Consider the following 16332-nt stretch of genomic DNA (forward strand, 5'->3'; position numbering starts at 1 on the left):
TCGGGAATGAGGGTTTGGAAAATGATTTTTAAATTCACAATGGCCAGGGTAAAAAAAACAAAAATCTGACTTGCATAACAATAGTAATTCACAGACAATGCAGGAAATACTTCTTAAGCGTTAAAAGTCCACCCTTCTTTCGGAATAGCTTTAATATTCTGTGCTGTACCATTAAAATAAATACATTTGTCTTTGTTGATGGAAAAATAAAAAAGTTATGGCTCTTGGAAGACAAAGATAAAAAAAAAACACCCCAAAAAAAATTAAGTGTAACTACAAAGGTGAAATGACAACAGGCATGATGCCTACCGTGTTTCTCCGAAAATAAGACCGGGTCTTATATTAATTTTAGTCACCAAAAACACACTAGGGCTTATTTTCAGGGTAGGGCTTATTTATTTACATGTTATGGGCGCAGCTCTGCCCCCCAACATCCCCCCCCCTCCCCGCCGGTTTATCAGCCAAGCGCTGCTCCCCACATCGGGGGACTAATCGTATGCCACCCGCGAGCGCTGCTTCTCTCCCCCCTGCCAAATAATTATCAGCCGCTGCGCTGTACTTTGTATTCCTGTGCCCGGGCTGCAAATATAAAAAAAAAAAAACTTTAACTTACCTTCATCCTCCGTTACCGCGTTGCTAAGGATCCGCCCTCATGGTCCCTCCGCTGTTCTTGCTGCGGTCCTAGGGATGGGAACGTCACAGAGCCTTCGATGTCCCGCCTCGGCCGATGATAGGCTGAGCCGACTGTCATGTAAGAAGCAGGCCGACTCCTTACATGACAATGCGCTCAGCCTATCATCGACAGAGGCGGGACATCACTGCGGCCGGTGATAGGCTGAAGGCTCTGTGACGTTCCCATCCCTAGGACCGCAGCAAGAACAGCGGAGGGACCATGAGTCCGGATCATCAGCAACGCAATAACGGAGGACGAAGGTAAGTTAAAGTTTGTTTTTTAATATTTGCAGCCCGGGCATTGCCTAGGTCAGTGGTCTTCAACCTGCGGACCTCCAGATGTTGCAAAACTACAACTCCCAGCATGCCCGGACAGCCGTTGGCTGTCCGGGCATGCTGGGAGTTGTAGTTTTGCAACATCTGGAGGTCCGCAGGTTGAAGACCACTGGCCTAGGTCTTATTTTCAGGGTAGGGCTTATATTGCAGGTTAGGGTGTATTTTCGGGGAAACAGGGTAAGGCTAAGTTTCCACTTATTTTTTTTTCTGGCAGTTTTTGGATATCTTCCTCTGCAGTTTTTGAGCCAAAGTCAGAAGTGGATCCATAAGGGAGGAGAGGTGTTAGTCCTTCCTTTATATTCCCCATTTTGAATACACTTCTGGCTTTGGCTCAAAAACTGCAATGGCAGATCTCCAAAAACTGCCAGAAAAAAAAACAAGTGGAAACTTAACCTAAGGGTGCGTTCACACGCTATTACTAGCAGCGGGTTTCACGCTGCGGGAAACCTGCTGCGAGTTACGCTACCATTGATTTGAATGGGTCCACAGACAGTCCGCAATAGTGTCAGATTTGTGGACTGTCTGCAGCGGGAAACTTGCTGCTAGCTACTAGCGTGTGAACGCACCCTAAATGCCCCAACAATGCACTTTTCTCCCTGCTTGTTATCTGACTTGTTATCTGTATTCTTCAAATTGGTACGATGACATCGTTATTCAATTTGTACAGATTCTGTCATGTCTTAAAGGGGTACTCCAGTGGAAAACTATTTTTTTTTAATCAACTGGTGCCAGAAAGTTAAACAGATTTGTAAATTACTTCTATTTAAAAATCTTAACCCTTCCAGTACTTATCAGCTGCTGTATACTACAGAGGAAGTTCTTTTCTTTTTGAATTTATTTTCAGTCTGACCTCAGTGCTCTCTGCTGACACCTCTGTCCATGTCAGGAACTGTCCAGAGCAGGAGCCAATCCCCATAGCAAACCTCTCCTGCTCTGGACAGTTCCTGACATCGACAGAGGTGTCAGCAGAGAGCACTGTGGTCAGACAGGAAAGAACTACACAACTTCCTCTGGAGCATACAGCAGTTTTTAAGTACTGGAAGGATTAAGATATTTAAACAGAAGTAATTTACAAATCTGTTTAACTTTCTGGCACCAGTTGATTAAAAAAATGTTTTTCCACCGAAGTACCCCTTTAATACTTCAAAAACTTTTTAGAAAATGTTTCTTTTAGTTATTCTGTTATGACCTTTTGTTCTGTTTTTTACTTTTCTACTTTTTCTTGTCTACAAAAATGTTTGGGTTTAATTGATGGCACCGTAATTTGTAGTTTTTATCAGTATAATTTTGAAAGTGATGTGACCAAAAAAACTACAATTCTGGCATTTGGTATTTCTTTACATTTACTCCATTAACGGTGTGTTTTTATAATTGTTACATTTTAATAATTTGGGCTTTTCTGCACTTGGTGATACCAAATATGTTTACTTTTCTTTTTAATTTGGAAATGAAGGTTGATTTAAAATTTTATTATTTTACATCTTAAATTTTTTTTTTTGCCCTAAATGTATTATTTTGTGAGCTCCTAGCACAGTCTGCATACTCGTCCTGTGGCAGCAACAGTTTAAGCAGCAACATGAAAGACATTATAGAGCAGTAGTGAGCAGTCTAGGCTATGAATCAAGCCTTGGGGTGAGATCTAATACTCAAAGTAAACTCCTGTAATCTCTTTGTGGTCTCTGTTTTCTTCTGGCTCTCTTCAGTTTCTCCCCCGCCCCATAGATGTGTATGGGCCACCTGTAGTTTGTAGAATGTTTTTCAAAGTGAATGAATGTTTTGAAGGTATAAGCAGCAAAGGAGTCTGAGAAAAGGAGAAAGAAGCATTTTCTTCTGATACAGTGCCTTGCCTAAGTATGGACTCTTTGCCAATTTTGCTACTGTTACAATCTGGAATTAAATTAGAGCCAAATAGATTTTTTTTTTTTTACCATTTGATCAACTTAACATACATAGGGGAGATTTATCAAAACCTGTCCAGAGGAAAAGTTGACAATTTTCCCATAGCAACCAATCACATTGCTTCTTTTATTTTTAGAAAAGGCCTCTGAAAAATGAAAGAAGCGATCTGATTGGTTGCTATGGGCAACTGGTCAACTTTTCCTCTGTACAGGTTTTGATAAATCTTACCCAACATGCTTTGATGTAAACGATTCCATTGTAGTATTCCATTGCTGCATGTTTAGGGTCATTGGGGGAGATTTATCAAAACCTGTCCAAAGGAAAAGTTGCTGAGTTGCCCATAGCAACCAATCCGATCGCTTCTTTCATTTTTCGGAGGCCTTTACAAAAACGAAAGATGCGATCTGATTGGTTGCTATGGGCAACTCAGCAAGTTTTACTCTGGACAGGTTTTGCTAAACCTCCCTCGTTGTCCTGTTGAAAGATGAACATCCGTTCCATTCTAAAGTCTTTTCAGACTGCAACAGATTATCTTCAAGAATTTCCCTGTATTTGGCTTCATCCATCTTTCTATCAATTCTGACCAGTTTCCCTGTATAGAGACACATCACCACAGCATGGTGCTACCACCACCATGTTTCACTGTGTGGGATTTCGTAGCTCACTTTGAACAATGGCTTTCTTCTTGCCTTTTTTCCATAAAGGCCATATTTGTGGAGTACATGACTAATAGTTGTCCTGTGGACAAATTCTTCAACCTCAGCTGTTGATCTTTGCAGCTTCTCCAGAATTACCATGGGCCTCTTGGATGCTTCTTCTCCACTTTTGGTGGACGGCCTTGTCTTGGCATGTTTGCAGTTGTACCATATTCTTTCTTTTTCCAATGATGGATTTTATGGTGCTCCATGAGATTTTTTGTATAACCTAACCCTGCTTTGTAACTCTTCACAACTTTATCCCTGACCTGTTTGGGGAGCTCCTTGGTCTTCATGCTACTGTTTGTTCAGTAATGTTCTCTAACAAACTACGAGGCTGTTATGTCCGTTTCTCTGTATTTTGCATTTTTCTGCTGCTCCTGTTTAGACATTGGGGGAGATTTATCAGAACCCATCCAGAGGGAAAGTTGCCCAGTTGCCCATAGCAACCAATCAGATCGCTTCTTTCGTTTTGCAGAGGCCTTGTTAAAAATGAAAGGAGCGATCTGATTGGTTGCTATGGGCAACTGGGCAACTTTTCATCTGGACAGGTTTTGATAAATCTTATGTTTATGCCTGAACAGTTTGTGTTTATTCTCCCTGGTTTGGGAAGAGTTAACCTTTGAGCCCTTCAGCACTGGGAGGCTATATAAGGATCTGGTTATTTTTACCTATTACCCTGACCATGTACCTGTCCTTTCTGATGAAGCTGGGGCTCCAGTGAAACATCAAAGGAACTGGCTAATTGGACGTTTTAACCCCTTAAGGACCCAGGCTTTTTCCGTTTTTTCATTTTCAATTTTTCCTCCTTAACTTTAAAAAATCATAACTCTTTAAAATTTTCACCTAAAATTATATATAATGGCTTATTTTTTGCGTCACTAATTCTACTTTGTAATGATATTAGTAATTTTACCCAAAAATCTACGGTGAAACAGGAAAAAAAATCAATGTGCGACAAAATTGATGAAAAAGCACAATTTTTTAAGTTTTGGGGGCTTCCGTTTTTACGCAGTACATTTTTCGGCAAAAATGATAACTTATCTTTATTCTGTAGGTCCATACGGTTAAAATGATACCCTACTTGTATAGGTTTGATTTTGTATCACTTCAGAAAAAAATCATGAATACATGCAGGGAAATTTATACGTTTAAAATGGTCATCTTCTGACCCCTATAACTTTTTTTATTTTTCTGTGTTCAGGGTGCTATGAGGGCTAATTTTTTGCGCCGTGATCTGAAGTTTTTAGCGGTACCATTTTTGTTCTGATCAGACTTTTTGATCACTTTTTATTAACTTTTTTGTGGTATAAAAAGTGATCAAAAATGCTCAATTTTGGACTTTGGAATTTTTTGCGCGTACGCCATTGAATGTGCGGTTTACAAAGTGGTATATTTTTATAATTCGGACATTTCCGCACGCGGCGATACCACATATGTTTATTTTTAATTACACTGTTTTTTTTATTCTTGGAAATGCCGGATGATTCAAACTTTTATTAGGGGAAGGGATAATTGAAAGGGTTAATGATTTTTTTTACACTTTTTTAATGCAATATTATAGCTCCTATAGGGGGGGCTATAACATTGCATTAACTGATCTTTTACACTGATTGATCCATCTCCATAGGAATGGATCAATCAGTGTTTTCGGCGATTGAATGCTCAAGCCTGGATCTCAGACTTGAAGCATTCATTCGGCGATCGGACAGCACAGGAAGGAAGGTAAGAAGACCTCCTCCTGTGCTACAGCTGTTCGGGATGGGTGATTATACCGCGGCGATCCCGAACAGCTCCCTGAGCTAACCGGTAACTTTCACTTTCGTTTTTAGCCGCGCGGCTCAGCTTTGAGCGTGCGGCACCGCGATCAGTGCCGCGCGCTATTAGAGGTGCGTCCCGGCTTCACTATGACGCCAGGCCCGCCGCAAATATGATGCTGGGTCACCGTGTGATTCCGTGTTATATCGCAGGACCGGGACCCAGGACGTACCCATACGTCCTGGGTACTTAAGGGGTTAATCAGCAGCTTTCCAGTCTTACCCAATACAACCATTAATAGTGCTAACCTGGAGGGGCCTTACTAAAATAGTGCGCCTTCCTAATAAGCAGAATGCTTGCTGTACAGGTTAAATAGGGGTTAGACTGGAGCTGTAGTTTTAAACAGCAGTGTGGTCCCGACACCTAGTGGATATTCTACAAACTACACAGTGTCTATATACATATAATCATTTATATTTTAACTTGTATTGAATAAAAGTACATTTTTATAGGGAGGGTCTTGGTTTAGGGTACCCCTTTTACCCTAAAGTTGTTGGAAAATATTACCCTGATTAAACTTGTTGGTGATGATCTTCCGGCTCATCCCATGACGGCTCAGAGTCACTGGCACTGGGAGGGCCTTTCGGTCACCTTTGGTCAAGGAGCAGATATTACTTTCTAAAAGCAGGCCATTGAGGAAACAAGCACCTCCACTGCTCCGCTCTTCCAATGTCAGGGAGCATTTGAGCAGACGTGCCTGCGTGCTGCACTTTTGCTCCTCTTAAAGTGACAGTGGTCACCAGCCTAATCTGTCACTGGCTGCGGGGGCCCGGTATCTGGCCCGACTGAAGTGTGTAAAAAAAAAAGGGGATGATGGCAGTGGCAAACCCCCTCTGTTAGTCTGCCCCTGGCTGTGACTGCTGGCCGCGGCTCTTACAGTGGCGACCAGCGATTTCTGCTTTAAGACCTGCGGCTGCCAGTCCCCGCTTTAAGATCTCTGGGCAGCGATTGTTGCTTATTTAAAGGCTGCGGCTAGTGGATCTGCAGCAGTATATATATATATATATATATATATATATATATATATATATATATATAATATATCCCCACAATCTCCTTTATGGGGCCCCGGCTCTGCTGTGTCTCTTCCCTTGCAGGAAGCAAGTTGGCTGCAGCATGACGCCGTGCCCGACAGGCCCCCTCCATGTATCTCTCTCAATGAGGTCGATGACACAAGTACTAGTCGTGACATTGCCCCCCCCCCCCCCCGCGATCAAACATTTATCCTGCGGATAGGGGATAAGTTATGTACCGCTGCAGATCTCCTTTAAAGCAGCGACTGCGGCCTCAGAGTTTTTAGGGCTAGTGGACAGGACGGCCCATTGACAGTCTGGTCCACCAAACAAATGCCCAGTGTGCCCGATGGTGAGTCCGGCCCTCGTTGCCTTGGCAACTGTATCACCCAGCATCAACCCTCTCTCTCTACAACGTACTATGCAGATCGCGCAGGACATAAAAAAAAAAACCTCATGTCATCCACATTTTGCTAACACTATTTTTCATACACAGAAATAAAATAAATGAGTCGAACAAGTCAAAGAACGTTTAAAGGGGAAACTTTATTTATTATTATTACAGTGTTTGTGTAGGGATTTTATGTAACCTCCCATCACTCACAAAGAGCGGACAGTAACACCTGAGGACAGGAAAAACCTCCATAGGGGAGGAAACCTGTAGGGAATCCATGGCTACTGTACTACCCTTCCTCTGGGCATACTAAAGGAGGTTACCTCTAGAATTTGGGCAAAGTGTCTGTGTATGTGCGTGATTCCAGGGGTTATGTCTTCATCCAACTTCTTGCTGTAGGTCCGGAAATGCGACTCCACATCCTGGAAATACTGCATCTAAGAGAGAAAAACAAAAGAAAAGAAAGATAATTTCCATGTTTATTATAGAAATGTACATGGAACGACACTAACCAAACCTGTGTATGAATCTGCATTCCCGGGTCCCTACAGTGTCCAGCATGGGCCCCTCACTGATGAACAATGAGCAGGAGCCGTGTTATTTCTGCTCAGTGCTGCTCTCTGGTGGACAGTGGTTATGACATCACATGTGTGACACGCTGCTCCTCCTGGGAGTTCTATGTGGGCAGTGCTGCTCTCTGATTGGCTGAAATCCAGAAAGCTTTTTAACATATTGTACATGACTGTTTCTACAATTTCTATTAAAATGGCGCTACTCTCTATGGGGTGCAATATATTTGTTTCTCCTAACCAGACACTCAGTATATGTAATGTCATTTTGGGTCCTCAACAGCCTGGGCCCGTAGGTTTCTATACAGATCAGTGTGGCTCTATCACAGGGGTTCTCAACCAGTGGTATGCGTACCGCTAGGGGTACGCCACGGGTTGTTCGGGGGTACGCCAATGCGCTGACAAATACCGGCCATGCATTGACCAGTATTTGTCAGCGCACAACGGAGAATGGCCGCAGCAACTGTAAGGGAGCTGCGTTGTTGCCGGGGAGACGTGTGACCTCCTCTGACGTTGAGCAGAGGTGCCGCACAGCGCAGGAGGACGTCACACGTCAGTGCGGCCCCGCCAAACGGGACATGCTGTATGCATGGACAGGCCACATGGGACCACAGGAGGCCGGGTAAAGTAAAAAAAAAAGTGAAAAATATGTGTATGGTACGGAGGGAGGGTTTTTATATGTGTAAATATTTTATATATAATAGCCCATGGGTATTGGGGGGAGGAGAAATAATAGCACAAGGGCATTAAGATGGAGGGGGGGGGGTAATGGAAAAAGGGGATTAATATGGAGGAGGGGGGGGGGGTGATGACTATCCCCCCCCCCCCTCCATATTAATCCCCTTGTGCCATTATCCCTTCTTCCCTTTTGCTATATCCGATAATAAAAGCACAAGGGAATTTAGATGGATGGGGGAATATTGGCAAGGGGATTAATATGGAGGGGGTCGATTATCCCCCTCCATCTTAATCCCTTTTTGCTATTATCCCCCCTCCATCTTAATCCCATTGTGCCATTATTCCCCCTCCATCCTAATGCCCTTGTGCTATTATTCCCCCCTCCATCTTAACCCCCTTGTACCATTATTCCTCCTCCATCTTAACCCCCTTGTGCTATCATTCCCCCCTCCCTCTGATTCCCTTTTGCCATATCGGATAATAATGGTACAAGGGGTTCAGATGGAGGGGGAATAATGGTACAAGGGGGTTAACATGGAGGGGGGAATAATAGCACAAGGGGGTTAAGATGGAGGGGGAATAATAGCACAAGGGGATAAAGATGGAGGGGGAATAATAGCACAAGGGGGTTAAGATGGAGGGGGAATAATAGCACAAGGGGGTTAAGATGGAGGGGGAATAATAGCACAAGGGGATAAAGATGGAGGGGGAATAATAGCACAAGGGGGTTAAGATGGAGGGGGAATAATAGCACAAGGGGGTTAAGATGGAGGGGGAATAATAGCACAAGGGGATAAAGATGGAGGGGGAATAATAGCACAAGGGGGTTAAGATGGAGGGGGAATAATAGCACAAGGGGGTTAAGATGGAGGGGGAATAATAGCACAAGGGGGTTAAGCATCACATGCCTTTTGTCTGCGGGTACTCCTCGCATGTAAGTTCCGCGTGAATTTATGTGCGAGGGGTACCCGCGAACATACTTTCAGCCTCTGGGGGTAGAGTCGCCAAAAAGAGAACCCCTGCTCTAGCTGAGAGGTGTAAGAAGCTTATTGATGGTTATAGGAAGCCACTGATTTCAGTTTTTTCCAAAGGTTGTGCAACCAAATAGTAAGTTAAGGGTGCCAATCATTGTGTCCAGCCCATTTTTGGAGTTTGGTGACATTATGTCCAATTTGGTTTTTTTCCTCCCTTTTTTGGTTTAGTTCCAATACACACAAAGGGAATAAACACGTGTATAGCAAAACATGTGTTACTGCAATCCTTTCCTGTGAGAAATACTTCATTTTCTTGAAAAATGTCAGGGGTGCCAACATTTGCGGCCATGACTGTATATTCTGTTGATGTATTCATTAGATTTTTTATTCCCAGCTCTTTCCTCTGAAATTAGAGACTTTAATTAGTTTCGTTCGATGTCCCTTTAAATCATCGCTTCCGCCGCAATCCGTTCATGGAGTCAGCCTCCATAATCGGCACATGGGGTAGTGATGGTTCATTAGCCCTTTGCAGTATTGTATTATTTAGTATTCACATTCGCTTGTTGCAGGAGGAGAAGCCTCATCTGTCTGTTGTTTTTCAGGTAATTTGTAAACCTGTTACAGAAACATGCTAATTGTTTTATCCTTGAAAATAAACCCGCTCGGGACTTTTTCTCAGCAGGCACTCTTTAGTAATAAAGTTAGATGAGCTGCCGTTTTAATATTTTATTACAGCGATATCATTCGTCTTTGTTTTCTTTTTTTTCTTTTTTTATAATGCAGAGCGAGCGATAAAAAGAAAAACTTGGCCAAACAGAAAGCAGAGGCCCAGAAGAGGTTATACGGTCAGGGGTCCATGAAGAGGCTATCACCGGGATCTTCTGACTGGGAGAAACAGCGCCACACACTGGAGAGGAGGAAGGAAGAGCTGGTGAGTAGCTAGTGACACCAGCAATTCTTCAGACTATACATCTACACAATGGCCCTTATTTACTAAGATTGTTGTGTTGGTTTCTTTGTGGGTTTTAATTCCCTACAATGTATTTTCCACGGTATTTACTAAGGTTTCGCTACATTTTCCACTTTCCCTGCACTTTCCTTTTTTTTACACATGTTCTGATCTGTCGGGTTTTCCTCAGCTCAAATCCACCACATTTTATGTGGAAACCTTAGTAAATATGTTGGGTTTTTGTGGAAATATCAGAAACACGCCCCTTTTGGAGATCACGCCCCCTTTCCCCAGCGACCACGCCCCCTTTTCGGGTTTTCTTACCAAAATGGAGAGTTAGTCGGGTTTTTTTCAATTCTGGCGCAAAATCTGGCACAGACAGAATTTCTGGCACAATGCGACAGAATCTGGCGCACAGCCCGACAAAACATGTCGGGTTTGCAATAGTAAATGAGGGCCAATAAGTCCCTATCGCTCTGTCTTATAGGCCCATCGTCATCATATGTACTGCCGTATAGTGCTCCTTGGAGTTATTATCTCTGTAATGGATCTTTTTTAACCAGTTTTTATTGAGTTTTTTTAAGTAGCTACTTTATATTGCAAATGCATCGGAGAACACCTTAATGTATACGTTATCTCATGCATCCTACCACAATTTTTATCAAATTGATGGAGACCGCAACAGAAATAAACCTCCATATGAAGCCAGAGGCTCAGTATGGCCTCATAGACTTCTATGGGTTCTATGTTACATCTCCATATGTTTCAAGATTGTACTGATCTATAATTCGGTTATGCCTTATTTCAGTTCTCACACTATAATCTATAGAACCCTATAGTGATCTAAGTTTGGTTGAATGGTTTGTCCACCGATAAAACCTATTTGCAACTGTCTAATAAATGGACATAAAATAAAATTATTTTACTACCTTTAAATTAAGTTAAATAAAGTTATTTTACTACCTTTTTTACTACCTTCTTTTATGCTTTCCTTCTGCTTTTAATGCGAACTGTTTTGTTGTCATTAGTCACTTCCTGTCTGGTCTACACTGTGCAATGGACTTCCCTTTTCTGTGTACACTCTAGCCAGGAATTCAGCCAACTCTATCTTTCTACTACAGTGACCCCTCGACCTACGATGGCCCCAACATACGATGATTTAAACATGCGATGGCCTCTCAGAGGATGTCGGGGCCATCGCATAAACAGCTATCTGGCAGCGCTGACTGCTTCAGCTGCCACCGGATAGCCATTTACGGTGCCCCATGCCCTGTGCTGACGATCACTTACCTGTCCTTGGGGCTCCGGCGCGTCCTCTTCGGGATCCTCTGCATCATCGGCGCTCTCCATCATCGTCATCACGTCACTGCGCATGCCGTCCCGTTATCCAATAGGAGCGGTGTGCGTATCGACGTGATGCCGGCAACAGAGAGCGAGGATGCCGGGGAAGAAGAGGCCTTGCCGGATAGTCGGGGACACCTCGGGGACGCGGCGACAGCGATGGACGGCGACATCCCGGGCAGCGGTGACGAGCGGTGACGGTCCGGAGCGCCGGGGACAGGTGAGTACAACTTCCTCTAACCGTGGTGTTCAACCTGCGGACCTCCAGATGTTGCAAAACTACAACACCCAGCATGCCCGGACAGCCAACGGCTGTCCGGGCATGCTGGGTGTTGTAGTTTTGCAACATCTGGAGGTCCGCAGGTTGTAGACCACTGTCCTATACTTTACATTGCACGGAACCCTTAACATGCGATGGTTTCAACAAACGATGGTCCGTTTGGAACGGATTACCATCGTATGCTGAGGGACCACTGTATTTGTGAAGTGTTATAGTCATGAAGGAGTAGTAGGAGGGATATAGAGTTGGCTGAATTCCCAGCTAGAGTGTCCAGACCAGACAGAAAGTTGGGCTAATGAGAGACAGTTTGCATCAAAAGCATAAAAGACCACAGAAAGTTTGTAAAATACATTTATTTACTTATACATGTCTAGGTATTAGACAGTTGAAAATAGATTTCTTCATTGGACAACCCTTTTAAGCAGAACCATGGGGTGGGGTCAGGGTGTTTCATCTAGGATAGTTGGTTAACAACCTCTGTGTGACCTATTATGGACACTATATTTCTGTGAGTTTACACATGCCGTGTATTTCAATTTGAACTTTTACTATATCCTTCCGCATCCTTCCTAGTATAACCTGCACATCACTGAAGGGGTCCAGAACAGGTCCACAAGTCCTGTGAACATTCCCTAGATCCCCCTTAGTCATGTATAAAACCTTTTAAAGGGGTACTCCGGTGAAAAACGTATTTTTTTTTAAATCAATTGGTGCCAGAAAGTTAAACAGATTTGTAAATTACTCCTATTAAAAAATCTTAATCCTGCCTGTACTTATTAGCTGCTGAATACTACAGTGGAAATTCTTTTCCGTTTGAAACACAGAGCTGTCTGCTGAAATCATGAGCACAGTGCTCTCTGCTGACATCTCTGTCCATTTTAGGAACTGCCCAGAGTAAAAGGAAACCCCCATAGCAAACATATGCTGTTCTGGGCAGTTCCTAAAATGGACATGGAGATGTCAGCAGAGAGCACTGTGGTCATGATGTCAGCAGAGAGCTCTGTGTTTCAAAAATAAAAGAATTTCCACTGTAGTATTCAGCAGCTAATAAGTACAGGAAGGATTAAGATTTTTTTTTTTTTATAGAAGACATTTACAAATCTGTTTAACTTTCTGGCACCAGTTGATATTAAAAAAAAAAAAAAAAAGTTTTTCACCGGAGTACCCCTTTAACCATAAGTCACCTTTCCGTATGAAGAAAAGTTTGATTTCTAAACTGGCACATTTTGTGTTTTTGCAGAAAGAACGGCTTGCCCAGGTCCGGAAACAAATTTCTAAGGAGGAATATGAGAATAGACACATGGGAAACTACAGGTATTGTATGGTGTGAATATGAATGCTATCTACAGCAAATCCACAAGACAATCATTCTCTTCCTTGTAGAAGTCTTATTGCTTAATAACCATTGTCTGTCTGGTTGGTTTAACAGCAAATTGTCTTGTGATGGACAACGTTAAGTAAAAGGGTTGTCCACTTTGGATTACAATTTTGAATTGTGACATCACAATGCTCCACTGTGACATCAGTAGTTCTGATTGTGACAACTCAGTACTCCATTGTAAAAGTCCAATGCCCTATTGTGACCTCACAATGCCCCATTGTGATATCTCTTATCTGGATTGTGACATTACAATGCCCCATTGTGACATCACATTTCAGGATTGTGACATCACAATGCCCCATTGTGACTGGGACAGTGGCTAGAGTCACTGGTTGGGCAGCACTGTTCCAGCCAATTGAAAAATTGTAGTTTAATGGTGGAGCCCGGTTCGGTATTGGCCATCATTATCTCGTTGATCCTATAATATTTTCAGTTTTACTTCATGTTCTGGTTTAGATAAATATGGCGCTGTCAGGAAAGTCCATAAGTTGGAAGAAGCATAGAAAGGGATTTTCAGGACATGATCTTTACTAGGACCTGAGAAAATGTTGACTCTTCCATTTTAGATGGACTTGAAGACCATGGTTACATATGACTAAGCTTCCAGTCTTTCGACTTTCCCATGACAGCCTGATTTTATTGACCCTTGGTTTTAGTAAAGCAAGATGCATATTTTCCCAGAGCTCACGATACGTACGTAGTGTCAGGGCGGGTGGGAATAGATTCCTATGACTGTTTGACTGTGTTTGGCACCTAGATCCAGCCTAAAGCCTCAAGTATAAATTGATTAAGGCCTATGCCAAGCAAGTGTCCCAGTTTTCACATTATGACAAGCCTACACATAACCCTTTAGGCATCCTTTTATTTCCGCTCCTCATCCGACGCAATACGGGGCAGTGCTGTAACAAGCCTTGTCCATTAGCTTGACGCGATGCGGGATGACATTTCTCTGCGTAAATTCATGCACTGACATGTTTCTAGAGTAGCAGCATCCAGCCCACGTTTCGCCGAGCAGGATCCAGACGGCAGGGGTTAAACCCAAGATGGGGGGGAATAAAAGCTTTCGGAATACATAATAAATACCATTAAATAAATACCAGCAGTGAAGTATAAAGATCATTAGGTTTGAGTCGGGAAACCTTGGCTCAGAGCTGGGTGCGAGACTGTCTAAACCTCGGCTTGGCTGAAGCCCAGAATCTGGGAGCAGTAATTAATTCCAAGTGTGTCCTATATGGAGAAGTAAGTGATTAGTCGACTTGTTGGGGTTCACGCCTGGCCGGACAGTCTGGAAATAGGATGTCTGTCACAGTCAGACCTCAGCGAACCTGACATATTTATATTTATTTTGTACTAAATATAATTAAGAAATTTCCGTCCCTTATGGCACGGTCGGAGAACGCATTCTGCTCTCACGCTTTCTTGGCATGAAATCCCACATGTGAGCTCATCGTCTCAAGTGGTTGTTTTTGTGTCAGCTGTGCTCCGTGGTGGAGTCTTACCATCGCTGTCTTCACTTCATTTTATATTTACGCAAAAACTAGAGGAGAAATGTAAGAGTATAATGTCAGGCTTGAACAAAAGAAAATATTTTGCAACAATTTGTGGTTGAGAATTCCGTGCCTGATAATTCTATAATGTAACTTTGTTAAGGCTGGAGCTTCATTTTCTTAATAAATTGCTCCGAGGATCGTGTACTATGTCCAGTCGCACTTCTGCTTAGATAGTCACCTTACTGAAAAGTAAAAAAAAAAAAAAGAAAAAACATCCCTATAGGACAAAGGTGCCGTAAAACGGCACCTTTGTCCTATAGGGACGTTTTTTATTTTTTTTAAATACATTGCTAAAAATGTTATTCATATTCATAATGTTTAAGGGGTTTTCCAGGACTTCAGTAGATGAACTGCAATTCCAGGTTTAGCCACTACTTGGTGTGCGGCGCTGTAATTGGTAGGAAGTAAAGAGTCTCTGGTGCTCTTTTGAACTCAGTGGGCCAAACCAATTTGCAGGGGGTGCTGGGAGTTGGATTCCCACCGATTGGATTAGGATCATTAAAGGAGAACAACAGCATACATTTTTTAAGTCCCCCTGTACCCGGGCTGCATAAACATAAAGCTAAATTTTTAATTCACCTTCCTACATTCCCCCGTTGCTGAGATATCCTCCGGTGCTGCTGGCTTCTTAGGCTTGAAACGTCACAGTGCAAGCAGCGTATGGCCGGCCGCAGCGATGTCCAACCTGGGCCGGTGATAGGCTGAGTGCACTGTCATGTAAGGAGCCCGGGCAGCAGGGAGAAGGTGGGGCCCGGGCTCCTTACATGACAGTGTGCTCATTCTATCACCTGCCAAGGTGGGACATTTCTGCGGCCGTCGATATGCTGCCTGCTTTGTGACGTTTCGAGCCTAAGAAGCCAGCAGCATCGGAGGACTGGGAAGCTGATATCTCCGAAACAGGGGAACGTAGGAAGGTGAGCTAAAGTTAGTTTTTTATGTTTTTGCAGCCCGGACACAGGGGGACTTGAAAAAATGTATGCCACAGTTCTCCTTTAATAAAAAAGGCTGTTACTCTCCCTTTATATAGCTCTATGGGAGAGTTGAAGATAGCCAAACGGCTCTCCCATAGAGCTATATGGAGAAGGAGTGGAGGCTCCTGCTTCGGGCGAGGGTGGTGACGCGCAGCTGTGGAGAAGAGCTGGGGCTCCATACAGGAGATTGCCCAATGGTCGGACCCCCCGAAATCTAGAACTTTTTCCACAAGACTTCTCCTTTAAGAATGTCTTCATCTCTCTGGAGGACCCAGCACTTGAAATTATGTTGAATTTCTGTAAGCAACTTGTAATGCTTCATTTGTCCTGTGGGGGTGCTGCAGGCAACTATATACTCTTTCTGAGTGTTCCAGATTACTTAGGGTTCTAGCTGCAGAACAACCTGTGCACAGCTTATTGATATCAGATCAAGGGGAGGGGAATCCGACATCAAGTGATTTGTTGTTTTCTAACGAATACAGAATGTAATAAGAGTACAACCCCTTTAACCCCTTAAGGACTCAGCCCATTTGAACCTTAAGGGCTAAGACAATTTTATTTTTACGTTTTCGTTTTTTCCTCCTCCCCTTAAAAAAATCATAACTCTTTTATATTTTCATCCACAGACTACTATGAGGGCTTGTTTTTTGCGTGACCAGTTGTCCGTTGTAATGCCATCACTCACTTTACCATAAAATGTATGGCGCAGCCAAAAAAATACTATTTGTGTGGGGAAATTAAAAAGAAAACCGCAATTTTGCAAATTTTGGAAGGTTTTGTTTTCACGCCGTACAATTTACGGTAAAAATGAC

At 43.1% G+C, this 16332-nt stretch overlaps 1 protein-coding gene across 7 annotated transcripts in view; it reads left to right on the top strand.

The window, feature by feature from the left end:
• Window positions 1-16332, top strand: part of TTLL7 (tubulin tyrosine ligase like 7) — a 245761-nt gene that overhangs the window by 106070 nt on the left and 123359 nt on the right. For all 7 annotated transcript variants that reach the window (XM_056532560.1, XM_056532564.1, XM_056532566.1 and 4 more), the window contains exons 11-12: window positions 9832-9979; window positions 12859-12932. In XM_056532560.1, the coding sequence (XP_056388535.1) occupies window positions 9832-9979; window positions 12859-12932 (222 nt within the window). The remainder of the gene's footprint in view (window positions 1-9831; window positions 9980-12858; window positions 12933-16332) is intronic.

The sequence above is a fragment of the Hyla sarda genome, chromosome 7 (genome assembly GCF_029499605.1).
Source record: "Hyla sarda isolate aHylSar1 chromosome 7, aHylSar1.hap1, whole genome shotgun sequence".
NCBI classification, from domain to species: Eukaryota; Metazoa; Chordata; class Amphibia; order Anura; family Hylidae; genus Hyla; species Hyla sarda.